Raw genomic sequence first — 27,428 nt, 5'->3', positions numbered from 1 at the left:
GATAGAATTTGTACAAATTCTACCTTGTGAATTTAAAGTAGAAAGTTGCTCTCAATGTGATTACAGTTCCCACTACTTACACTGCACTTATTTATCACCGGCAATTAACAGTAACCATTTCCATCACATATTACAAAGGCTCTGCTATTTTCAGCAATTCATTAAGCTCTTCGCACCATTGAAGTGCGATTACTTAATCTTTTGTACCTACTGTTTAATGGCTCTAATCATTATGGGTTGAAAGGAATAAATTAACGTTGAAAACGCTGACAGATTTCCATGTTAATTGAAACCCTCTAAAATATCCCGACATTTCAGTGGTAATGCCACCCAGACAGGGGAGGGAGGATTAAACAAATCAAAAGAAACTATTACTTATTTCACAGAAATCTCAATAAAAGGGTTCCTAAATTACAATAACCATCCATATCTGCACTTAAGCAAAAAGTACATTTTGACTGCATGGATTAGTTAATTCTGCAACTTTTCTTGTATTTGTCAGGTATCTTATTTGTACTGTGAACTAGGTCAAAATACCAACAACGTACAAGTTCAAATTGCAGGAAGAGATATTAAACACCCAAAATAGATATCTTATGTTGTCATAATCAGGTTTATTCGTGGTTTTTCTGCTTTGCTGAATTATGTACTTTGGGCACTTGCCCACTACAGCCTTGTGTATATTTGCTCCATTGTATAAGCTTAGAAATTACATTTTATCATCCACCACTAATAGCAGAGCAATTTAACACCATTACATCTGTAATACGTGGCTGGAACTGTATTGCCATTGACATTTGTGGAATTGTGCAGAAGTTGCATCCTAGGTTTGGCAGTCATAAAAGCGTCTTTAAGATATGGCTTAGACATTAGATTTAACAGTACTTGCCTCCAGAGTTTTCTTCTTCCCTTTTCATCACCAAGTTTCTTCCCAATCCTCCTCCTCTTGGAAACAGTGGTTAATGGTTTCATGTAGGACATTGGCTTCTGTAAGTGGATATTATTTATGTGAGAACCAGGAAAATCATTCTTGCTGGGCCATTTGCCTGGAGAGATCATCAAAGCCAAGTCTAATCCTATCTGAATCCTCTTTCACACAAATTCAGCTTTGATCAGTGAACACTAATCAGGAGAGGGAACTGTGTCACAATTATTTCTGCCCCCCACCATCCCAACCTGGAGATTCTGTAACCAGGGATTTGACCTCCTTTAACAAATTGTGGCAACATTTGGTTGAGATTTATTGTATAAAACAGTGATTTTGGACATATTCTCACTTGCGATTTGACAGTTTGATCATCTAGATATTTTAATTACATTTAACAAATATAAAGGGTTAAGAATTCTTCAGGATAGTCAATAGTAATTATGTATGTTTGTGAAGATTTCAGCTGCTTAATATTTCTAATAGATTTTGCACAGTGAACAGAGATCCTCACAAACACATTTACAACTGTGCTATAAATAGCAGCCTGAGGAATTCTTATCTCAGAAAACAACCCACATCAAGAGAACATTCAAACTATTTGTGCATTCCTGTTCGAGCAAATTAAATTTTGCAATCTTTAAACCTTCAAAATGCTTCATAGCTTCACTCAATTGAAGCATATTTTAAGGATTATGGGTCTATATTTTAGAATTATATACTGTAAAGCTCAATGATTACATTGTTTCCTGCATTTCAAGCTTAAATGTACTTCTGTCAAAACAAGGCATTTGCATGTCTATGTACAGTTGACTTTTATCACAACATTGTGCTTATTTATCATTAATGACAGATACTTACAGCAAGTGATGCGAATCAGCTTTACAAGAGAGTCTCATGTTAGAGTGTTCCACAAACTTCTCAGTTACAACCTGCCACAGGAAATGGAGAAGCTGAGGTAGGGCTAGATTGGGTTAATGATATTTACATTTGTGCTTTTAAAATCAAAAGTGATAAACTTTACGTTTTAACGAATTAAACTCTGATAAATTCATATTGAGTGGAACTTGTCTGTTATAAACAGGCTGTATGAATTTCACAGTCCTTACAATTTAACAGTCCTGACACAATATGTTCTTTTAAATTTAGTGTCTGCAGTCACTCACCGCACGCCCGAGTGTGAAATAGCGCACGATGACGTTAGGTGAGCGTCCCGACGTCTGCGCGCAGTCGTGCGATATTTCAGTCGGCGGATGTGCGTGAGAGTCAGCAGTGCGCCCGCCGACAATTAAGCGGCCTATTAAGGCCATTAAAGTATTAATTAAGTACTATTTGTCACTGCCCGACCAATCTTGCGGTTGGCAGGTGGGCGAATCAACCAAGTGGCCTTTGGATTTTTTAGGAGACCTCACCCCTCAAGTGAGATGAGGTTTCATAATTCATGAAAAAAATTTTGGGTGGAATTTTTCAAATATACATGTTAAGGTGAGTGAGTCCGCTGTGTGTACATTTTTTCCTGATTTAAAAAAAAAAATTCTTCAGCCCCCTGATGCAGGTCCCTTCCTTCAGGGAGCTTTCAGTGTGCGCTCCCCCCCCCCCCACGCATGTGCAGACTTTTGTGCTCGCACTCCTCCTACCCCCACCCTGGTAGTGCCAGGCTTCTCAGTGCACCTTTCACACTGGCTGGCTGTTAATTGGCCAGCCAGCGTGAAATTGTGGTTCACGGCCGATCATGGGCAGCGAGCCATTTTTTGGCCACTCCTGGGTCTGCCCACCGCGCCCGCTCGACAACCCGAAAACCCTGCCTCTTGTGTGTCTCACGTGATCTACCGTGCACCTTTGCTGACCAATATTTAGTTTTTAAAAAGTAGCGTGAGCCCGAGATCGTAACAGACCCCCTTATTGCGTCTAGTGGCTATGGTAATATTGCTTATGTTGCTACATGTGTTCTCCTAATTTTATGGAAGGCAAACTGAAAGATGCTTTAGTGAAGTGAAGCATGATTGTAAACCAATAAACCTGTTTATTTTACATAAATACACAAATGAACACAGAAGAATACAGTTTTCAGTGTGATTCACCTGTTTCCCATGCTTGTTATACCAGAAAATAATAAAGCACATAACTCTGCCACTATTCTAAGAAAACATTAATTTTCATACTAACTATTCTTAAACTAATTAGTCATGAGTTTACTCTCTTATAGTCTGTAGCTCCTACTGTGTCACCTTGGAGGTGAAATTGGTTTTTGGCGAAAGTGCAAAACAGCTGATACCTAATCAGCAGCCGGTTTTACACCAGACCTGATTTTCTTCTCCAAAATGGAAACATGGGGTAAAGCAGGCTGCCAACTAATGATTTCATAGGAAATTTTACCTATGATGAAATCTTACAGGAGACAATGTGAATAACTATTGCAGTACAACAAAGGTAACATTATATATAGTTAACTAAAAAGAAGAAAACTTAAAATGTCCAAAGCTGTGACTGAAGCTTTTTGCCAGTTAGGGTCAGTAGAGGGTGCTTCTTAGGGAGACTGAACTAATGATGCCCAAGCTGTTGCTTCCCTTCCCATATAATCATGTATTCACTCTAGAAATAGACTGCTTTCTTTTCAAAACCAAAGGCAGCAGACAGATGGAAGTTCCCCTCCAAGCCATTTGCCATCCTGGCTTGGAAACATATCGCCATCCCTTCACTGTCGCTGGGTCAAAATCCTGGAACTCCCTTCTTGACAGCACTGTGGGTGTATCTACATCACATGGTCTGCAGCGGTTCAAGAAAGCAGCTCACCACCACCTTCTCAAGGGCAATAAATGCTGGCCTAGCCAGCGACGCCCACACCCCGTGAACCAATAATAAAAAGACTCCAGTACATACCTGCAGCCTTAGGTGTTTTATGCTATCTTAGTTTAATTTCCGAAGCCTTGTAACTCTACCTTCTGGGGTTAGCCTAAGCCAACCCAAACTGTGAAACATTATGCATCACCTGGCTTGGCACAATAGGGCAAATATTACGAATACACGCTGCTGGCATTGAGCCTTGCTCATTGAGAATAATCACAGACAAGTTCCTCAGAATTTTTCATCTATCAAATCGATAGCCAATTATTGGGGGGGGCGGGGGGATGTGTATACCTGTTATTTGTTCATCTGCATCCCCTCCCCCTCACCCCCAACAGTTGAGACCCCACAGTAGGGACAGAATTTTATGACAGCGGGATTTTATGTTCCCACTGTCGTCAATAGGATTTATAATGGCTCGCCGCATTTTACGGCCCTGTCCCCACCGAAACGCGGCCGTAAAATTCTGCCCCTAGGAGTGCATGCTCGTGAAATTGAAGTATACCTTAATAGCTATAAAACACAGAAAGCCATGAATAAATTCCCAATGTTTCCCAATACTAAAAATGGCAAGAATGGGGAAGGTCCCAGTAATCTTTCATTTCAGGTCAAAGAAATCTATAATAACATTACTCAGCTTATGTCTGTCTGGACTGATTTGATTGGTCAGTTTAAGGGATATGTCTGTTGGTGGGTTTATTTGGTGGGCGGTGCCTGGCATGCACGGAGGCACTAAGGACACACGGTGGACTGAAGCGCATGATGCATGTTAAACTGTCAACAGTTGATGGTGGCAGGGTAGGGAGTTTGGTGAGAGAAGAACATTACAGAAGGTAGGGGAGGGAGCCCAACAACAAAGTTATCCTGGCTGGAGAGAATGTTTCTGTGAGGGACGGGATGGGAATTGCATTCGAGAGATGGAATGACATGGGATGGGGACAGCATTGGTGGATGAGATGATGGAATTAATTAGTGTGACAAAATTACAACTTATCACTCAAAAGCTATTCTTTGTGCTGAAATAACGATTCATGAGATTAGAATGAAAATGCTTTGGAAAAGCTGTCAGATGAATTTTAAGAGACATCAGCATTCTATAGACGAAGATGATGATAACAGTTTATACTTTCCAGAGTTTCTCCACAGTCTAACTCCAATGGGCATGCCATTGCACAAACTTAAACTCAATGAAGGGGCAGTTATAATGTTGCTGCAAAACTTGAATCCGAAACAAGAACTTTGTCATGGAACAAGATTGACAGTTAGGAAGCTGTTTTCTTTAATGATTGATGCTGAAATTACAGTGGGCAGATTTCAAGCAAATAGTGTGTTTATTCATTGAATAATACAGAGTTTGTTAGATGTAAACCTCCCTTTTCAACTTAGTTTCAAAACAATTAGACCAATTAGACTTTCATATTCTTTGACCATAAACAGGCCACAAGGCCTAACTCTTACAAAATGTGTATTTATATTCCTAGGCTTATTTTTACACGTGCAAAATTTTATGTAGCTTTTTTCAAAATGAGATGTTTTAATTCTGACATCTTTGGTGAAAGAATAACTAGAAATACTGTATTTAAAGAAGTACTGTTGTAATAAAGATACTAATGTGACCGCAAATGTTTTGTGGATCTCTTAGTTACTAATTAAAGCTCCATTTATAAATATGCAATATTGTTATTTACTGCGAATGCTGGTGTTACACCTAGCAGAGAAGTAATACATTTTTATCTAATTCATAGGAAGATAGCTTAAATGTTTTAAATTGCACAAATGTTTCTAATTAACACAACTTTTAAATAGCAAGATTTGCACCTATTTTATTATCATGCCCTCAAATAAATAGGTATGTCAGTACATTCTCTCCAATACCCAAGGTAAAATGTAGTTCCTTTTAAACAGAACAGTGAGTATTCTGACGGAGTGGTATCTGTTGTTTTTGAGAATCCAGCATTGGAAGCACAAGCCATATCATTTAATGTCACTCTCTCATTCTGCTCAGGTCTTTGCTTCAAGCAACTCCTTCACCAATTGTTTTCTGTCACAATGACTGTCAGGAAGGTAAGATGGTTTATATTTTATACATAAAAATGAAAGTTGTTTAATTTGCTTTACCATAATATTTAATCTATTTTTGGAAGATAATTTTAATTTGGAAATACTTGCAGTGCCCAATTAGACCAAAGTGTAAATTCCTCACTTCAAAGCCAGATCTCAGCATCATGACGATAACTAGTCTGTAAAATGGCAGATGGTTGGGGCAGGTACAGCCTGAATCTAATACATCATTTGACTTTTATTTTTTATCCCAGGTAATCTCCTGCTGTTGGATAACAATGAGAACTCTGATGATCAGAAACTGATGCTCATTGACTTTGAATACAGCAGCTATAATTTCAGGTAACTGTAGTACTGTTTGAAATGCAGACGAGGTTAATGGAAAGCAGCTGTACTCAGATATGTGATTGGAGTCTTCCTGTAGTGTCAGATGATAACCAGCCATCCCTGGTTTTACATAATGTCATTTAATGAAATCTTAACTATTAGAATGATTTGCACAAGCTATTCTAATAAATCCTTAACCCTTGAAATTTGTGAGTGTTTATGGCATTTTGGATAGAGTACTAAATGATTGACTGGACCTTTCATCAGTTCAGGTAATTGGGTTGAGAATATCACTGCAAGGAACATTGTGGACCCTGAGATAGTGTTCACTTCAGTATTACGACTTCCATTTTAAATGACTAACTCAAAGATGTGCCTTATCCTTATGAAATTTGGGGATAAGAGTCAGCGGGTCTTTATAATCTCTTTAGGTTGCTTGAAAGCTAGAAATAAAAACAGAAAATTCTGAAGGTGCACATCACATCTGTCATCATCTGCAAAGACAAAAGATTGTAATGTTTCAGCATACTGAAGCTCAAGAGATAAACTGGCATTTTAGTGAGGTTGGAAAAACAGAGAAGGAGCAAATGGGTGATGGGGAGAATCCAATGAATATACCAACTTGGCTTAGAGGAGTCACAACAAAGGCTCACTAAATTGATTCCTGGAAAGAAAGTTTGTCTTATGGAGGAGAGATTAAGTAGAATGAGTCTACATTCTTTGGAGTTTAGAAAAATGAGAAGTGATCTTAATGAAACTTATAAAATCCTTAGAATGTTTTATATGTTTTTTTTTCTTATTTTTTCATGGAATGAGGGCATCACTGGCTAGAACGGCATTTGTTGCCCATCACTAATTGCGCATGAGAAGGTGGTGGTGAGCTGCCTTCTTGACCCACTGCAGTTCATGATGGTCTAGGTACACCCTCAGTGCTGTTATGAATTGAGTTCCAGGATTTTGATCCAGCAACAGTGAAGGAATGGAGATTTGGCGCCAAGTCAGGATGGTGTGCAGGTTGGAGGGGAACTTGTAGGTGGTGTTCCCATTCCTCTGCTGCCCTTCTTGGTGGTAGAGGTCGCAAGTTTGGAATGTGCTGTTGAAGGAGTCTTGATGAATTGCTGCAATACATCTTGTATATAACACACACTGCTGCCACTGTGCATCGATGGTGAAGGGAGAGAATGTTTAGGTTGGTGGATGGGATGCCAATCAAGTGGGCTGCTTTGTCCTGCATGGTGTCGAGTTTCTTGATTGTTGTTGGAGCCATACTCATCCAGGCTCCTAACTTGTGCTGTGTAGATGGTGGACAGGCTTTGGGGAGTTGGGAGGTGAGTTATTTACCTCAGAATACCCAGCCTGTGATGTGTTCTTGTAGCCACTGTATTCATATGACTGGTCCGTTTCAGTTTCTGGTCAATGGTAACCCCCCCAGGATGTTGATAGTGGGGGATTCAACCAATGGTAATGCCATTGAATGTTAAGAGGAGATGATTAGATTCTCTCTCATTGGAGATGGTCTTTGCTTAACACTTATGTAGCGCCAATGTCACTTGCCACTTATCAGCCCAAGCCTAAATGTTGTCCATGTCTTGCTGCATATGGATGCAGACTGCTTCATTAATCGGAGGAGTTGCAAATGGTACTGAACATTGTGCAATCATCAGCAATCATCCCCACTTCTGACCTTATGATGGAAGGAAGGTCATTGATGAAACAGCTGAAGATGGTTGAGCCTAGAGCACTACCCTGAGGAACTCCTACAGTGATGTCCTGGGACTGAGATGATTGGCCTCCAATAACTGCAACCTTTGTGCTGGGTGTGACTAATCAGTGGAGTTTTCCCCCTTGTTCCTATTGATTTCAATTTTGCCAGGGCTCCTTTATGCCACTGTTGGTCAAATGCTGCCTTGATGTCAAGGGCAGTCACTTTCACCTCACCTCTGGAATTCAGTTCCTTTGTACATGTTTGGACAAGGCTGTAATGAGTTCAGGAGCTGAGTGGCCCTGGCAGAACCCAAACTGAACATCAGTGAGCAGGTTATTGTTTTGTAAGTGCCGCTTGATAGCACTGTCAACGATACCATCCATCACTGTACTTATGATCAAGAGGAAGCTGATGGTATGGGAAGTGGCCAGATTGCAATTGTCCTGCTTTTTGTGGACAGGACATACCTGGACAATTTTCCACAATGTCAGGTTGCTTCCAGTATTGTTGCTGTACTGGAACAGCTTGGCTAAGGGCACGACTAGTTCTGGAGCACAAGTGTTCAGTACTATTGCTGGGATGTTGTCAGGACCCATGTCCTTCGCAGTATCCAGTTGCCAGGGTAGCTGCTGAGAGGCTGTTTTTCTAACTGGAGAGCCCAGACCTACGAAGCACAGTCTCAGAATAAGTGGTCATCCATTTAGAACAGGGATGAGGAGGAATTTCTTCACTGAGAGTTGTGAATCTTTGAAATTCTCATCAATTGTAACGTAGCACAAGAGGGTGACCTAAAAATGAAGCTATCGAAGGTAAAGCTGAGGCTATATTATGGAACGATGCTCATCCAAAGAGGACAACCAAGCTGAGAGCCAAGTGCAACAGGAAGAAAGAAGATCTGCAGTTCCAAATGGTAGACTCTAAGCAAAATTCATTCATCTCAGCTGAAACAAGTCTAAAAGCTTGGACTGGTAACCCTCCATGTACCAGAAGAGATTTGCAGTGTTTTGCCTGGCACCAAGCCATTGACTGCTAACAGATCCTGACAAATTACAAAGATGTTTTCACAGGTCCTGGATGTCTTCCTGATGAATATCATCTTGAAGTAGATGAGAGTGTGAGACCAAGTCAGCATCTTCTTTTGAGGAGGGTTCTAGTTGCCCTCAGGTCCAGTCTGAAAGACAAGATAGAGAAGATTTAAAAGATAGGAGGAATCAAGAAAGTGACAGCTCCTACAGACTGCATTAGCAGCATGGTAACAGTGAAAAAACCTGGAAAGCTGAGAGTGTGCATTGATCCAAGGGACCTCAATAAAGCTTTGAAGAGATCTCACTACCCCATGCCAACCATTGGAGAAATTTTGCCGCAACTTGCCAAGGCAAAGGTCTTTACTACCTTAGATGTGAAGGATGGATACTGGCAAGTGAAGTTGGATGAAAGCAGCAGTTTTCTGACTACGTTCTGGACACCATTTTGGAGATGCAGATTGTTTGTGTATTGACATTTCAACTCCTCCTGAAGACTATCAAAGAAGACAGAATGCGAGTCAGTGATCCTCCAGGAGTAGAAACTACCCTGGATGGTCTGCTAGCCTATAGATGTGGAGATACAATGGAAGAAGCCATCGCAGGCCTTGAGCAGAATCTTGTGAGACTGCTAGAGATAACTTCTGGTTCATCTGGCGAGCTGAGCAAGAAAAAACTGCAACTGAACATGACTTGCATGAAGGAACTGGAGTCATCATCCCTAAGGAGATTAGAAAAGAAATGTATCGATGCAAGCCATCAAGAAATCGTGCCCAGTCTGAGGAAGGCAAGAGGAGTGTTCTCCTGGTCAAAAATGAGCAATGAGATTAAGGATCAGCCAGTACAATGCTTGTAAGGAACATCAAGCTAAGTAAGCTAAAGAGCTGCTCATGACTCATGATATCCCAGAAAAGACATTTTGTCTATGCATGATGACTTTCTTCATAGACCGTGGATGTGGGTAATTTGCTAATGCAAATGGTAGTGCATGCAATTTGCTTTTTCTGCTTATAAAAATGGCGATGTTTGGAGAAATGCATTGGTGCACTGTTGCCTTTTGAATACTGTGTCTTGCCATAGTAATGCGACCTCTGAGCTCTGCCTTAGTAAAACAAAGAGCAGGGTTTTCTCTTCATTGGGCGGGTGCGGTGGCCGGGCCTGGGAACGGCTGCGAAACGTACTGCCACCCGCGATTGGGTTCCAACCGCAATTTCACGCTGGCTGGCCAATTAACAGCCAGCCAGCGTGAAACGCGTGCTGAGAGCCTCAGCGCTGCCGGGGTGGGGGCGGGAGGAGTGTGAGCACTGAAGTTTGCACATGCGCAGGGTGAGTGCGCACTCAAAGCTCCCTGAAGGCACAGAGCTGCCTCAAAAGCTTGAGAGTTTTAAACTGAAAAATAAAGATTTTAAAAATAAGGGAAACATGTCCCTACACGTGACTCAGTCACATGAGCAGGGACATATTAAAAATTATGTTTCAAAATTTTGATTTTTAAAAAAATCAATGTTGGAAACCTCATCCTGCCCGCGGATGAGGTTTCCTCAAAAATGCAAAGACCATCTGGCCTATTCGCCTGCCCGCAAACCATAAGGTTGGACAGGCAGCAAAAAACAGGATTAAATTAATTGATTAATTGCCTTAATAGGCTTCTTAATTGTCGGCGGGCTCACTGCCGACTCTTGTGCATGCCCGCCGACCGAAATATCATGCGAGTGCTATTTTACTCCCGATCGGGTCAGGTGCACGCCCTCCCACAGGGCATAAAATTCTGCCCAAATGATTGAGGCAGAAGCCATTTTCACACACCACATTGAACAAACAGCTCTGTCTCTATGTGACTCGGTGTCAAATTTTGTTTGATAGCGCTCCTGTGAAATGCCTCTACATTAAAGGCAATATGTAAATGGAAGCTGTTGTTGTTTAACCTACTCAGCTCAACAACTTGTTTTTATAGCATCTTTTATGCAATAAGAAATCCCAAGGTTCTTCACAGAAGCATGATAAGATAAAATATGACACCGGGCCATATAAGGAGATATTAGGGCAGATGCTTAGTCAAAGGGGTAGGTGTTAAGGAGTGCCTATAAGTGGGAAAGTGAGTTAGAAAGGTGGAAAAATGTAGGAGGGAAATCCCAGAGCTTAGGGCCTAGGCAGCTGAAAGCATAGCCACCATTGGCGGACCAATTAAAATTGGGGACGTTCAAGATGCCAGAATTAGATGAGCACAGATATCTTGGAGGTTGTGAGCCTAGAGGAGATTACAGAGATGGGGAGTTGAGATAATGCAGGGATTTGAAAACCAGAATGAAACTTTTAACATCGAGACCATATTTGACCAACTTAAGTAAAAACAAACCTAAACTGTATTGAATCTTTCACTATAACTGTAACTTTCTTTCCTGGTACTATGCTAGCAAATCTGTGCTGCATCTCTTCCACTGCTTTTATACCCTTTTGAGCATGATGTGCCCAAAACTGCATACCATTAAATTCAGTCTAAGGCCTTACACAAATTCAACACCACCACTGTGTCTATGCGTTCTATGCTTCTTCTTACAAAATTAAATGTTCAATTTTTCTTTGTGTCCTTATTTACTTGCATTGCCACCTTTTAGTAACCTGTATACCTACCCACCGTGGCCCTTCTACGCTATTTAAGATCTTGCCATTTTATGCACACTTTCTTTGCCTATTAATACATGCAAAATGATTAACTTCATATATTTTTATCTTGAACTTCATCTATTTGGCCATCTGCTAGAATATCTATATCCTCCTACAGTGTTTCACTGTTTGCTATACTCTGCCTCCAACCAATTTGATGTCTTGATAATTGTGCCCTTCAATTCATGAAGCATATATTGGAGAGATATAACTGTGGCTTTCAAAAGGGAATTGGATAAGCACCTGAGGATAAAAAAAAATTCAGGGTTAAGGGGAAAGGGCAGGGTAGTGGAACTAGCTGAATAATTCTTGCAGAGAGCCACTGTGGACTGGACACAGTGCATGGCCTCCCCTTGTGCTGTAACCATTCTGTGATTCTATTTTGTAAGTATGAACACACACCTTGTGGAACACTTCTCATCACTTCTTTCCAAATCAGAATCATAAAGTATTTCACAGAAGAGTGAGCTATGTATAAAGTAAGTATAAGAAGTTGCTAATAGACTAATTTATAAAAACAGGAAACTGCTCACAGAAGAGATAACCTAACATTATTACATTATCACCATATTTGGCTGTGACAATTCTTGGTTCTTTGTTGCATGCAGTAATAACTGAGTTGTGGAATAAATAAATTGCACCCCAGTTACCAAAAGTTTTCTTTTCTATTCTAGAGGGTTTGATTTTGGAAATCACTTCTGTGAATGGATATATGACTACAATTGTGATGAGTATCCATTTTTCAAGGTTGATATCAAGAATTACCCCACCAAAATGCAGCAGGTATGTTCTTTGAGACCTAGAATTTTGAGTCCTTTTTTAATCCAGTTAGAAGTGCGCAAACCATTGAATTCCAAAGCACAATCTGCAATGATTCTACATCTTAGCCTAAAGTTTTCAATCATGATGCTGATAGTAAATCATTCATTTTTGTGGATTACTGATGGTATGACAATCTCAATCCCTCAACCCTTGTGTTTTATTTCTAGATTGTCACATTTAACAGTTTAATAAATAAAAGTAAGATCTCTTCAAATGCAGTTTTAAGATAATTAATTATATTGCATTTTCTGGGACCCATCTGGAGCCTATTGATGTTGTGCACTGATCACTGTACAATGCAAGTCTCATCAAATAGACCCTGCTCTCCGAAATGTATCTAGCATGCTTGAGGAAGATACCAGCCAATCAGTGAAAATAGGCACTGCAAGGTGTTGGGGTTATATTGAAGTGGCCCTAACTGTCCATAAGCAGATTGGCCTAAAAAGGTTGACATGGAGACATCATCACCATCTTCAACACCAAAAGATGGTGGTCAAGGGACCAGCAGATTTCTGAAGGCTGCTAATGCAAGAGATGCTCCCTCATAACCTCAGTGATATCCCTGCCTGCTATGAACAAAGTGCTGGGAACAATATTTAAATATTATCACGGTCAGCTGATTTATGAGAAGATACATACAACAGCTCTGGAACAATGGCCTGGCATAGTACGTCTGAGATTGAGGTGAAGCATGGGTTTCCATGTAGGAAGTATTTATGGAATTGGGAAGATGAGTTCCAGCACACTTAACACTGAATTCCCAATTTCAAAGGAGGACAGGCTTCTTAAATATTTTGAGGCCTTGTATGAGAACTGGTCTTATTACTGCTACAATACCATTTTAAATAATGCAAATTGGTCCCCCGTGAATTGTACATGGCCCTTTGCAGAACAATTTCTTGTTCATTGAGCAGTTGTATTAAACAAATGCTGGAGACTTCCAAGCCAAAGTGAGTACTTCAATGTTTTTAAAGCCACCAAGCACTCCTTCACCCACTTCCACAATTCTCTCCACAGCATTTATTCAGAGGAATTGCTCCACGTCAGTTGAAGTGGTGGTGGTTCACCCCCAATACAGGTTTTCATCTGAAGGTTAATGGCAACATTCTCCTACAAAAGCAAACCAGACAGATGGGTCTGAATATGTTGGTCGTCGGGCCTGCGCGATTGGCAGGCCCGGGAGCAGAGGGGAAATGGGCCACCGGCTGCGATCGACCCCCCCCCTCCCCCCAACTGTGATTTCACGCTGGCTGGCCAATTAACGGCCAATCAGCATGAAACGCGTGCTGAAATGCTCAGCGCTGACGGGGTGGAGGCAGGAAGAGGGTGGGCGCCGACATAACTGAGGGTGCAGGTGAGCGCTTCAAGAGAGCTCCCTGAAGGCAGACAGCTGCCCCTAGGAGCTGCAGACCTCCACAGAATAAAGGACACAACAAAAATGCTGCAAAATAAGTCCATGTAGTACAATCAAGCACCTGAAAACATACCTCATAAAAAAAAAACAGTACCCAGATATCTTTTATTTTATTTCCCCACGCCCTGTGTCAAGGTTTGAGCAAAAATGTGAATGCCGCCTGGGAGAATGGCCCATCTGCCAACTGTAAATGTGGACAGGCCATGTAAAATTGCTGTTGATTGCATCATTAATGGGTTTAACTGCCCACTAAATTGTTGGTGGGTGCACTTCCGACTGCTGTGCGTGCCTGCCGAGCGAAGTATCGTGCCAGCGTGTGATGATGTTGGGGCACTCGCCTGACGTCATCTCACACTACTTCACATTTGTTTGGGTTGGGCATGCGCCATGATTTCAGCATTAGAATGAAAAATGAGATGTCTTTCCCTACTAAAGAGCAACAGAAGCACGACCTGTCACTGCACTCTTTTTTCAAAATACATGGTCTCATTGAATTCAGCCATGTGGATATCTGAGCACCAGATTCATGCAATTCTTCAACACAGACACAGTGGGCCAAATGGCCTCCTATACTGTATGATTCTCTACCAGCTCCACTTGTTCCTTGCTTGATTCCTGTGATTCACCCTATACTACCTCCTCAACTCCACTATAGAGATCCTGGAATGTGTGGAGCTGTGATGTTGCTTGGTGCTGAGAGAGCTGTGTGTGTCAGTAAGGTGGTTTTACAGTGACATCGGGTGACATTTTCCCAAGTTAGTCCCTGGCCAAATGGTGGGAGCAGTAGTGGGCCAGAAACACAAAGGGTGAATGAGCAGCCTTGGCAGAGGCTCTTTAACAGAACCATGCATTAGCAACCCCAGTCTGGGTTGACCAGTCAGGAAGGGCAGGAAGGTTGACATGTTGACTCAGTCAAAGAATTAATTTCTAATTATAGGAACCCCCTGGTATGGGTTAAAAGTGCTCACCAGCACTTGGATTCTTGAGGCTTCAGCAACCACAGGAATAGAGAGGAGACTTGGGAAGATTGCTTCCTGGGTCTCTCTTTCTCTCTCTCTCTCTCTCTCTTACCTGGAGGTCCTGCTGTGAGACCTGAGGGGCTGCAGTGAGATGAGCTCTTCTAAATAGCGTAGATAGAAGTGGCTGCAGAAGTCAGCAACAAAAGTGTGCTCCCTCCAATCTGAAGAGAGTGCACCAAGAGAATCCAGAATTTTGCGAGGACATGACAAGTGGCATAACTCCTTCAGATGTCAAACCCCATACTCTGACCCGCTCGGCATTCTCCTGCACGGCACTGCTCGGGACAACACATCTTGCAGCTTCACTCATTCTTCTCTCTCCAAGCACTTCATACCCACATCTAAGCAACCAACACTCTCACTTGCCCTCATCCTATTGCCTTCTTGTCCAATGCCTCACAGTGACCCCCCACAAATGTTGACCTTCTCTGCTATCAACACAAGCTATTACACTTCCTATTTTTTCTCACCTGCAGGGGAGCAGAGCACACAACCTAAGGGAGAGACAGAGACCCAGGAGGAGATGGGATGTTAGCCCTCCAGTGACAGGCATCTTGGAGGCTGCCAACAGTGTGTGTCCACCAGACCCACTGGAAAGAGGAGATCTTGCTCCAGGAGGCTGCAGATGTCAGTGACCTGTTTTGAAAACCTGAGCCTCCTCAGGCACTGGTACTCATACATGCAAAGAGTTGATCCTCTGCCTGTAGACCCTGTGTTAGGGATCTTGCCTCCTCCTACCTGGACCTCTGCCTTGTGTATGAGCATGTGGCTGAGGAAAAAGCAGTTGATGCTGCTACTGTTGCTGTTGGCAGCGGTTTTGCTTCTGTTCTTGTTCCTCATCAGAGGTCCAAGGTGCAGCTGCATAACCTGCTCCCATGCCATGGTGAAGGCTGACAACAAGGAAGTACAGCTGGAGTTAAGTGAAGTGCAAGACAGGTGAAATGCCTTCTAAGAAGTTGGCAGTCACCTTCCAACCCAGTGATGGCACTCTCTCAGGGAAGAAGAGCATTGAAAAGCAGCCTGTCACCTGGCCATGGCAGGAGCTCGCAGTTTCATTGATTTTAAAGCCTTCCCAGCTTGTCAGTTTCACTGAAGAAGTTCTCCCCATTGTGCACTCACCTGATCCACCCTGGCGAGTTGCTAACAGGTTGGGAAACAGGTGCCTGGCTATTGAAGCCAGAACACTAAGTTAAAACAGTCGTTCAGTCGATTATAATATTTAAATACCTTACCTGACAGTTGCACGAGAGTTCCCCACTCACCTTCAAACCTACCCAAGTGAAACCAGTAAATGGGTGGGATGATTTTGGGATCCTGACCCAGTGCCACTTTTAGGGGATTTAACTCCCCATGTGCACCCAACCTTGCCTCCCCTTGCCTGGGAAAAATCAACCCATAGGGTGGAATCTTATGCTCTTGTTGGTGACGAGCTTGGAGACAAGAAGGGCATGTACTTAGGCAGGATGGTGTCGTATTCTGGATGCCACCTGCTGTAAAGCATGATGCACAATTGTCCTCTGAGGAGGATGCTGAGCAGTATTACTACCCTTTGTGCACCAACATTAGTAGCACCTCCACATTGTAAGCAAGGGTTTAATATAATCAAGGATTTCCATGCAGCACCATGATGTAATTTGCTCACAGACTCAGTTTCCTGCCTCTACATTCATTCTACCCACCACTGCTTTTTTTTTTTAGCTAGTCAATTCTTTTGCTCCATACACCCTTTGGAAAGACTGCAGAAGAATTGAGGTACACAGTCCTTTAAGGACTGATACTCTTTCGAGTTATCAACAGTCACAGATTGCAACTCTTTCGAGAACAATCACAGTTCTTGGTTTTCCAGGAGTGGGACATGAACCCACAACCCTCTGATTCAAAGGTGAGGGTGCTATGAACTGAGCCACAGCTGACACCTCTATTTAAGGACTGATGAGGCACATTATGTTTTGTCCTCTCAATTTTCAGCCACGTAAGTAGGGAATTAAATAGCAATCAGCCTAGATTGAGTCTGTAGGTGGGAGCCTGCCTTTCCAATTAAGTGAGTTTTGATTTTGGAAGTTCTTGCAAGGTTAGCTCTTCCCAATTAGTTTGAGTGGCACTTTATTGATGGAAAATACCTCTCATTGTATTACACTATTTTAATGATGTTAGACTTCTTCAAAATTGCAATTTAAGAAAAGCTTTTACTTATAGGATCCAGAAATTCTGTTGAAATACCTATGGTTAATATAAAGCAATGCAGATTGCATGTTTTATTCCACAAAGTTCAGAAGGTGAGTATAGATGAGGAAGACAATTGGCCCATCTCCCTCATCTCCATTTATAACCTACAATTCCATATGTCAAAACATCCAATTCTTGTTTAAGTATTCAACTCGCGTTTTTACCTCTATCTTTCCACTTGGAAAATCATTCTGGGTAATAATTATGCAGTCTGAAAAAATGCCTCCTAACATCAATCCTGAACTTGCTTTTTGCCAGTTTGTACCCATGATCTCTCGGTATTACAGTAGTCGTTTAATGTAAAATAGTGTTCAGAATTAATCTTTTCTATTCTGCCTAATTTGCACATATCTCAAGTTGCAATTACTAACAGGTGTTCTGATATAGACTATGTCAATCAATGGGGTCAAACCGGCAAATAGAAAAATGCAAATATTGCAGTTGCTTTGTTTAATTTGGATATCTTTGTTCCAGACCATATAATAATCTGTACCAGACTGGTTTCTCACCAAAAAAAATCTATTTTATTATTGTTCTATTACAGCTCCACTTTATCAGAGTTTACAATGCTGAGTGCCAGAATGAATTTGACGCCTTAGATGGCAAACAGATGGCAAAAATGGAGGACCAAATGCTAGAAGAAATAAATAGGTAATTATTATTACTTTGCTTAAAAATAACCCATATTTATCCTCTGTGCAGTTCAATATACACATGTATGGTTAAAAAGTGCAACCTGCTTATCATGAAATTTTATGGTAAAGCCAAATTTCAAAGTGGGAAAACATTCCAATGAATCAGTTCACTTAACAAATAACTGGGTGCAATAACATATCTGTTAAAGTAAACTTACTACCCATTACTTGAAATTTTTATGCTGACCTAGGTCGGGAGCACCAGATTTGGGGAAATTGAACACAACTGTATTATTTCCTGATTAATTGTGCTAAATGAATGGGCACAAGGTGCCTGTAACAGAAATATGGGGCGAAAGCTGCTACACCAGATTTCAGGCTATTTAATGATAGAATATTTAGTAAGCTAGCTGTGATGGAAAATGGGTGCCCAGACTCGGGTATCGGTTTTAAAGAAGTATATTTGAAGTGCCCTTTTTTAAGATTTGTAGCACCATTTTAAAGCTACTTTTGATAGGGTAAAGTTTTCCAGGTTACTTCCCACCCTAAAGTTGTCTGATTTGAAATTTTAAGCTGCTCGTCTGAGCAGACAAAAGGGATGCCCACCCATAGCCAGCAGGGTGGTATTTTCATCTGCATCAGTGTTTAACTCAGCAGCCTGAGCAGAAAGTGGCAGTGGGTTTCCTGCTAGACCACCTAGCAGTATATGTTTTACCTCACGAGGAAAGTTTCCCCTTTCCTTGTGAGGCCAAGAGGAACAGGAGTATTGTTCCAGGGTTCACAGTGAAAGGTAAGGCCTGCCCAGCCATGGACCAGTGCCACACTTCCTGATCAAGATCTCCACAGGACAGCCGAACTGCCATCCTCATCATGTACCTGATCCCCAGGCTCACAGTGTCGCGGTCCAGACGGTTTGCTGTCCAGCTTGCTGAACACCTGCCTGAATTAAAATTCACTCCTCTTTGTCAATAATGGTACAATGGATTTCCAAATCCAATGCCTATTTGCTCACTTTTTTGGAACAAGAGTTAGGAAAATGTTAGGCAGATCAGGCTGCACTAAAGATTTGACTGTGGCTACCTAAGTTTGCAAGGACAGGTTTAACTGGTAATGACCATGGACCTTATTGAAGTATGTCAGCACCATTAGAATCAGTTACACCCTTTCAACCTTATCTTTCACTTCCTTCCATGTATGTTTCAGAACCAAGCCCTAAGAGGCAAGCAGAACTCCCTTCCTTGTCAGCAATCTGCATTATCTCTATTTTGCAAACCATCAAACAGAGGATTTGAGTGTTGTCCCACCATAGACTCTGATTCCTGCCCCAACATTTATTGTGCCAGCCACTGGTTTTTGTGAATCATTCTTGTGGCCCAAAGTTGATTTACATCCCATTAGATCCAGCTGGATTCAAACACAGCTTCTAGTGCTCTAAGGAGAGTATTTGAACCCAATATACAGTAATCTCAACTTCTCTGTCATTCAGAGTATATGAAATATAGCTATTTTCTCCTGAGTAAAAATTTCTTCAAATTCTGTTGCTTCCATTTGGTTTTAAAATATAAAATCTGTCCGACGCTGTAAGTGAAGCACAAGGAAAATGGGCGATAAGGAGATAAATCAATAGGCAGCAAAGGCAATATAGCCATTGCTGCATTTTACAAGCTTCCATCTTCTCAACTGTAGAATAGAAATGATAATTTTCAGCAATTTAAATTGTGATTTTATTTTCATTATAATACATTTAACTATTTTAATCAAGTAATTAACAACTAAGTTGTATCTGGAATACTTGTGGTGTATTGTTCTTTTAAAATATTTAAATGCACACCTGCTTTTGAAATAACCTTGTGGAGATGGATAGTGTTGTCTGACTACGATAGCTTTTTCTTAAAAAAAGTACAAATGAGGGTAATAAGAGAGTGTATAAAGCATAATATATTTTGAACTTTGGGATTGGTGAAATGGCATGTCGTGGTCTTTTCTACTCCTGTATATTCCTACATTACTGTGTTAAGCAAAGCATGTCCTTTGTGATCTATTAATTCAACTGTGCATATGTATTGATATATGTATTTAAAATTTTCAGATATGCACTTGCATCACATTTCTTTTGGGGTCTGTGGTCCATTATTCAGGCTCGGATTTCAGCAATTGAATTTGGATATTTGGTGAGTGAAATATAATGGTTAAAAGTTTGGAAAGAAGGCACATGTGGCACTAATTTACCTTTACACACTTATTGGTCAAAATGTTAGTATTGTTCTTGAAATAAAACATTTTCTCAATAATAGGAGACAAAATATAAGTAAAACATGAATTTCCATTCTGAAATTTTTAATTGTTAATTGTAAATGGTTTCTTTCACAGGATTATGCTTTAGCCAGATTTGAAACGTACTTTGAACAGAAGAAGCAGCTAGATGTTTGATCATTGGAAAACGTGGGAGGAGTCAGTGATGTGAAGTAAAGACGAAGTCATGAGCAAAATTAACAGTGTCAGAGCCAACTATGGAGAACCACAGCAGTGTTCAGCAGAGATACGGACTGTGTGTGGATTTGTTTCACGTGGTAGAAGTTTAGAAAATGGATCTGTAGAATTAAAGATAAATAATATAAATTTATGTTCTGCACAAATGGTGACCTGTTTACTCTTTCAGAATTTGCTTTGTATAGAACTTCGAAAAGTGCAGTAACGTAACATTAATCCAGGACAAAATTGCTAATTAATTCTCTGGAATAGTTTCATTTATTAAAGTAGATGTTTAGTGAACAATTAGGTAATGTACATCAAAATCTTCCTCCAGCTGGAAAATGTGACTTTTCCTGTCTTTTTTTAATGCTTTTTACATGTTCATTTTTTGTTATTTGGCAAAACAACTTTTAGGTCAAGTAAGAGAGAAAAGTTGATTTAAACTCTGAAGTACTTGCCTAGAAATCTATATTATAAGACAGGTTAATTGCTAAATGTAGTAAAATGTGAAAATCGGTAAAGCTGCTGAAGCTAACTTTGGATATACAATACAGTATAATTTTGCTTTATTAATAATGATACACCTAGTGAAAGAATATTGGAACCAAGCTGTTCTAATACAACAGACTGATACCTGAGCCAGACAGGGCAGTAGTATCCATGGCCCTGTTTATGATGGGCCAGTTAGCATAGCTGACTGATGGGACCCAAAGGGATAGACCTGTCAGTGGGGCGCTGGAATCTTCCCAGTTGTCTCCAGATAACTTTTCAATAAGTTGATCCTTGCTGCTTAAGCACCAGAATGTTTTTCATTCATCTGTGCTGGTATCTGGACATTTTTCTGTTAAACTCCAGGAGTGCCGCTAGATACACTTGAGTAATCTCTAGTTCTTAGCTGGTGCCAACCTGTGCCTACGTTTATTTTGATCTTATATGGAGTATGCCATTATGGGGAGAAAGTGTGCACTCTGCACCTGTCAATAGAAAGTCTAATAATGTGCATTTCTTGGTAGTTTGATATGGAAAGTTAAGTATGGTGATGATAATTTCTGACATGTCATAGTTTAGTAAACAATCATAGTTTAGGATATCAAGTTGTGGTTTTATCATTTTTTCTTGTTTGTTATGTGTCATTACATAGTTAAGCCTCTGTTTTTGAGAAGTTATGACTGCATTAGTGTTGTTATTCCCTCATACTGAATAACAAATGTAGAATAAACAAGGTAATATACTTTTAATTGTTGGTAAAAAGAATTGCAAGTTTGGAACCTGTATTATTTGCAGCCAAATTTCTGAAATGAATTGGCATAAGTAGCCTTCTGCTTCAAAACTATAGTCAACAAAGATGAAATTTGGTTTCAGCAAGAACCCAAAATACATAATGGAAGATCAGTTGCCCATTATATGCCCTGCCCGATTTTCCTTTCCATTCAAGTCAAAGTGAGCAAGGCAGGAAGTATAACGGGCAGCCAGTTTGCTACCACATATTCTACTCTCTCTTGCTGAAACTGAATTTCGGCTCCAGTATGTCACTTTAACTTTTTATGAGGTGGCCTATTCTGTAGTTTAATTCACAACTTTTAATTTCCAGGAAAATTGCATTGTGAACTTCAAGTACTACTGTTGTCAGTTTGCTGTGCATGAGGTAGAATAACAGTGATCAATATTTATTCATAATTTTTTACTCTATTGCTTATTGTCTGTAACTCAATTGATGTGCCCACATGGAGGCATTTAAGCTAACACCTGAGCCTTTGTCTTGTTGAACATGGTATACTGTGTAAATAGTATGGTTGAGTTCTGACGTTAAGACCAAAGCCAAAACTGATTTAGAACGAGGTACTTTGCACATTAGTTAAAGTTTCTGACGGTATGTCTGCCTTGACACTACTTCTTGAAGTATCTTGAGCATAATATTATTAATGAAGCTGCCACTAACATACAAATTAATACATACAAATAGGTTTGTACATTTTTTTTGCAGTAAGTGATGCACAGTAAATGAGTAGATTTTAACTCATCATAGTAATTAAATTTCTTGCTGAATGCAGACATAGTAAAAGCCCAACATCCAGTGAAGTTCCAAATCCTATTGTAATAATTTGATTGTTTAAAGTACTGTTTAATGAGCTGTTTTCAAGTCAGACTAAGCTAATAACACCCTGTTTAATGCGTAAAATTTCAGTGTAGTATATTTGGGTAGCACTGAATAATTCTTGGTGCAACATTACATTGTTTCTGACAATACCCAACATTATTACTTTTGTGCAGTACTTCTGTTTTACTGGGAAGGTGCATGGGCACCTTAAATGGTGATCTTTTCTGGAAGACAGAGTAATTGCACTTGTAGAATTACAGTATAAGCAATCAGAATTTACCTTGTATGTTGGAGAATTGATTTGTTACTGTAAAGAAAATATGATGAATGATTTTACATTTTTAATGCAGTGATGTGGTTGTTTATTATGTTGATGCCAAATCAGTTGTATTTTTGTAAAATGTCACTATGTACTGACATCAAATCTTTAATTAAAGCTTTTTTTCCTGGTGGCATAAGGAAATACTAGTTGAAGAATATTCTCTTTACTGTCTCAAAATGGCCATAAATTCCTATCAAATTAATAGAAACTTCTAAATGCAAATAATTCATTCTTCTACTGTGAATACAATGAATGCAGAGCATTGAAATCAAAATTTCCAAGTGAATACAACCTCATTGTCCTTTCCTGCCTTTTTAAAGATTCTCACGATTCGATGCAAGATATCATATTTCTAGCATCTGGGTACAGGAAATTCAGGGCTTGTTGCTGAAGCTCTGTGAAATAGGAAATGTGCACAAAGCTAATACAATAGAAATGATGGGTAATATAATTCCTTTCCCAGACAATGGCAAAGTTCAGAATGGAAAAACCGTAATGTACTTCCACTAGCTTTGAAAATGATAACTTTCAGAGATTTCTGTTCCTCCTGGTAACTTTATTTTCACGGTCAAATGCACCTGTTGTATTAGGGAAGCATGAAGAATTTTGGCTTGTGACTACTGGGCTGGTTCAAATATTTTGCCAAGGCTGAAGGACAATTGGTTAAGGAGTGAAAGTCCAAAATCAAGTATCAGCAGACAAGTAATGGAGCAGCAATTTCCTTTTGTTCCCTCCCTGAGGTAGTTACTCCAATAGTGCTCTTAATAGCCATAGCGCACACCCAAAATATATGAATGTCTTTGATCTCAGAAAATGAGCTTACAAGCTCACTGAAGATGTTTGTGGTAGACACGAAATTCAGTCCCATTATCTTAACTGTGGATAATTTTTTTTATTACTGTTTATTCCCGTTAGAATTTGTAGGGCAAGGAGATTTATAGGACATTTTTGCGTTGCCATCCACAGTGTCCAAATGAAGCAAGACCTGGACAATATCCAGACGTGGGCTGACAAATGGCAAGTAACATTCACGCCACACAAGTGCCAGGCAATGACCATCTCCAACAAGAGAGAATCCAAACATCTCCCCTTGACATTCAATGGCATTACCAACACTAAATCCCCCACTATCAACATCCTGGGGGTTACCAATGACCAGAAACTGAACTGGGCTAGCCATATAAATACTGTGGCTACAACAGGTCAGAGGCTAGGAATTCTGCGATGAGTAACTTGCCTCCTGACTCCCCAAAGCCTGTCCACCATCTACAAGGCACAAGTCAGGACTGTGATAGAATACTCCCCACTTGCCTAGATGAGTGCAGCTCCCACAACACTCAAGAAGCTTGACACCGTCCAGGACAAGAAGCCCACTTGATTGGCACCACATCCACAAATATTTACTCCCTCCACCACCGACGCAGAGTAGTAGCAGTGTGTACCATCTACAAGATGCAATGCAGGAATTCACTAAGGCTCCTTGAACAGCATCTTCCAAACCCATGATCACTACTATCTAGAAGAACAAGGGAAACAGATAGATGGGAACACCACCACCTAGAAGTTGCCCTCCAAGTCACTCACCATCCTGACTTGGAAATATGGCGCCATTCCTTCACCGTCGCTGGGTCAAAATCCAGGAACTCCCTAACAGCACTGTGGTTGCACCTACACCACATGGACTGCAGTGGTTCAAGAAGGCAGCTCACCACCACCTTTTCAAGGGCAACAAGGGATGGGTAATAAATGCCCAGCCAGCAAAGCCCACATCGGGTGAATTAATATTTTTTTAAAAGTTGCAACTTTTTGCACTTATTTCAAGTGCCACTCCTTCGGAGAGAGGGTAATGGACAGGGAGCTCCAACTGGAAGGAGACAATACCGCCCCCACCCCCCTCCCCCCAGCAGAGGGTATATAGGTTGAGGATGAGCTTCCTGAACATGTCAAAGCAACAGTTCCTCAGGAAATTCATGCTTCTGGAAGCAGATTTTCATCCAAGAGGACTAGATGGCCATACATTGCCAGTGGCTATCACGATTACCAAAGCCCTGAGTTTCTTCACCTGTAGCTCCTTACAGGGACCTCACAGCAGACAGCTGCCCACAATGGATCACTCAGGTCACCTTGTTTGCCAAAGTAATTATATCAATTTTTCCACAGATGAGGCCACTCAAACCCTAAGGCTGTTGGCTGCTATCAAAGGCTGCATTGGCTGGATTTCCACAGGTCCAGGGGGTGAATGATGGTATTCATGTGACAATCAAGGCGCCCTTAGATTAACATTCATCTTCCTGAATCGGAAGCACTTCCACTCACTTAACGTCTAATTATTAGAATTTAGCATTCAGTTTGAGAGTGACAAACAACTGTGCAAAATATAAATAAGGGTAATTACAATGGAATGAGGGCAGAGTTGGTTGGAAAGGACTGGGAAAGCAGTTTAGCAGAAAAGACGATTAATGAACAATGGCAGATATTTAAGAAAATAGTTCATGGTTCTCAACAAAGATCCATCCTGGTGAGGAAGAAGGATTCAAGGAAGGTGATAAACCAACCATGGTTAACCAAGGAAGTTAAGGACAGTATCAAGTTGAAAGAAATAACATACAATGTGGCAAAGATTAGTGGTAAGCCAGAGGATTGGGAAAGTTTTAAAAACCAACAAAAGATGATCAAAAAAAAATAAAGAGAGAGAAAATAAACTTTGAGAGTAAGCTAGCAAGTAATATAAAAATGGACAGTAACAGCTTCTTTAAATATCTAAAAAGGAAGAGAGAGGCCAAAGTGAACATAGGCCCATTAGGGAATGAAGCTGGGGAAATAATAATGGGGAACCAGGAAATGGCAGAGGAGTTGAATAAATACTTTGCTTCAATCTTCACAGTAGAAGATACTATTAGCATTCCAAAAAATACTAAATAATCAAGGGGCAAAAGTGGGGCAGGCAATAAATACAATAACTATCACTAGAGAAAAAGTACTAGGGGAACTAATGGGGCTAAAGGCCAATAAGTCCCCTGGACCTGATAGGTTGCATCCTAGGATATTAAAGTAAGCAGCTGCAGAGATAGTGGAAGCACTGGTAGTAATCTTCCAAGAATCCTTAGATTCTGGAAAAGTCCCAGAGGATTGGAGGACAGCCAATGTAACACCCTTATTCAAAAAGGGAGGGAGACAAATAAACATAACTATAGGCCAGTTAGCTTAACATTTGTCATTGGGAAAATGTTGGAGAATATTATAAAGGATGTAATAGCAGAGCATTTGGAAATACATCATCTAATCAAGCGAAGTCAGCATAGCTTCATGAAGGGGAAATCATGCCGAACAAATTTATTAAAATTCTTTGAGGAGGTAACATGCAAGATAGATAAAGGGGAACCAGTAGACATAATATACTAGGATTTCCAAAAAGTGTTCGATAAGATACTGCACATAAGGCTACTTAATAAGAGCCCATGGTGTTGGGGGTAGTATATTAGCATGGATAGAGGATTGGCTAACGAACAGAACACAGAGGGTTGGGATAATGGGGGCATTTTCAGGATGGCAACCTGTAACTTGTGGAGTGCCACAGGGATCAGTGCTGGGGCCTCAATTATTTACAATATATATTAATGACTTAGATGAGGTAAGTGAATGTACCATCGCCAAGTTTGCAGATGACACAAAAATAGGTGGGAAGGCAAGTGGTGAGGATGCCACAAGGAGTCTGCAGAGGGATATAGACAGGTTAAGTGAGTGGGCAAAAACTTGGCAGATGGAATATAATGTGGGAAAATGTGAGGTTATGCATTTTGGTAGGAAAAATACAAGAGCTGAATACTACGTAAATGGAGAAAGACTACAGAAAGCTGCAGCACAGAGGGATTTGGGAGTCCTTGCGCATAAGTTAGGTCCCTTTGTACATCAACATTTCCCAATCTATCACCATTTAAATGATACTCTGCCATTCTGTTTTTCCTACCAAAGTGGATAACTTAACACTTATCCATGTTATACTGCCATATATTTTCCCACTCACTCAACTTGTCTAAATCACCTCGAAGCTTCTTAACATCCTCCTCACCACTCACATTCCCACCAAGTTTTGTGTCATCAGAAAACTTGGTTCCCTCATCCATTGATATACATTGTGAATAGCTGGGGCCCAAGCACTGATCCCTGCAGTGTCCAACTAGTCACCGCCTGCCACTCTGAAAAAAAAACCATTTAGTCCTACTCTTTGTTTCCTGTGCGCTAACCAATTCTCAATCCATGCCAAAATGTTGCCCCAAATTCCATGTGCTTTAATTTTGCACACTAACCTCTTATGTGGGACTTTATCAAAAGCTTTCTGAAAATCCAAATACACCACATCCACTGATTCTCCCTTATCTATTCTTCTAGTTATGTCCTCCAAAACTCCAGTAGGTTTATCAAACATGATTTCCCTTTCATGTATCCATGTTGACTTTGTCTAATCCCATTGATATTTTTTAAGTGTCCTGTTATCACATCCTTTATAAGAAACTCGAAAGGCAGAATTTTGCCCTTGTTGAGCGGGCATGGCAGGTGCGCCCGGGAGTGGTCGGGAAGCTGACAGCTGCCTGCGATCGGGCCCCAACCGCGATTTCACGCTGGCTGGCCAATTAATGACCAGCCAGCATGAAACACGCGCTGCAGCGTTTCCGGGGTGGAAGCGGGAGGAGCGTGTGCGCTAAAGTTCGTGCAAGCGTGCGGGTGTGTGCAGTAAAAGCTCAGAGTAAAAGTACAGAGGTGCCTCAGGGAACTGAAGATTTTCAGCACTCAAAATTAAGAAATGAAAAATAATGAAAACATGTCCCCTCATGTGACTCTGTCACATGAGCAGGGACATGTTAAACAGGGATG

General features: G+C 40.7%; 1 protein-coding gene across 4 annotated transcripts in view; it reads left to right on the top strand.

The window, feature by feature from the left end:
- Nucleotides 1–22,702, top strand: part of chka (choline kinase alpha) — a 79,059-nt gene extending 56,357 nt beyond the window's left edge. For 3 of the 4 annotated variants that reach the window (XM_078549151.1, XM_078549152.1, XM_078549154.1), the window contains 7 exons: nt 1,779–1,883; nt 5,775–5,833; nt 6,085–6,172; nt 12,223–12,331; nt 17,574–17,680; nt 19,754–19,835; nt 20,035–22,702. In XM_078549151.1, the coding sequence (XP_078405277.1) occupies nt 1,779–1,883; nt 5,775–5,833; nt 6,085–6,172; nt 12,223–12,331; nt 17,574–17,680; nt 19,754–19,835; nt 20,035–20,094 (610 nt within the window). In that variant the 3' untranslated portion in view covers nt 20,095–22,702. The remainder of the gene's footprint in view (nt 1–1,778; nt 1,884–5,774; nt 5,834–6,084; nt 6,173–12,222; nt 12,332–17,573; nt 17,681–19,753; nt 19,836–20,034) is intronic. The other variant, XM_078549155.1, reaches the window with a different exon arrangement.
- The last annotated feature ends 4,726 nt before the right edge of the window (nt 22,703–27,428 follow it).

This window comes from Cetorhinus maximus, chromosome 9 (assembly GCF_964194155.1).
Source record: "Cetorhinus maximus chromosome 9, sCetMax3.hap1.1, whole genome shotgun sequence".
NCBI classification, from domain to species: Eukaryota; Metazoa; Chordata; class Chondrichthyes; order Lamniformes; family Cetorhinidae; genus Cetorhinus; species Cetorhinus maximus.
This window is presented reverse-complemented; position numbering and strand designations above follow the sequence as displayed.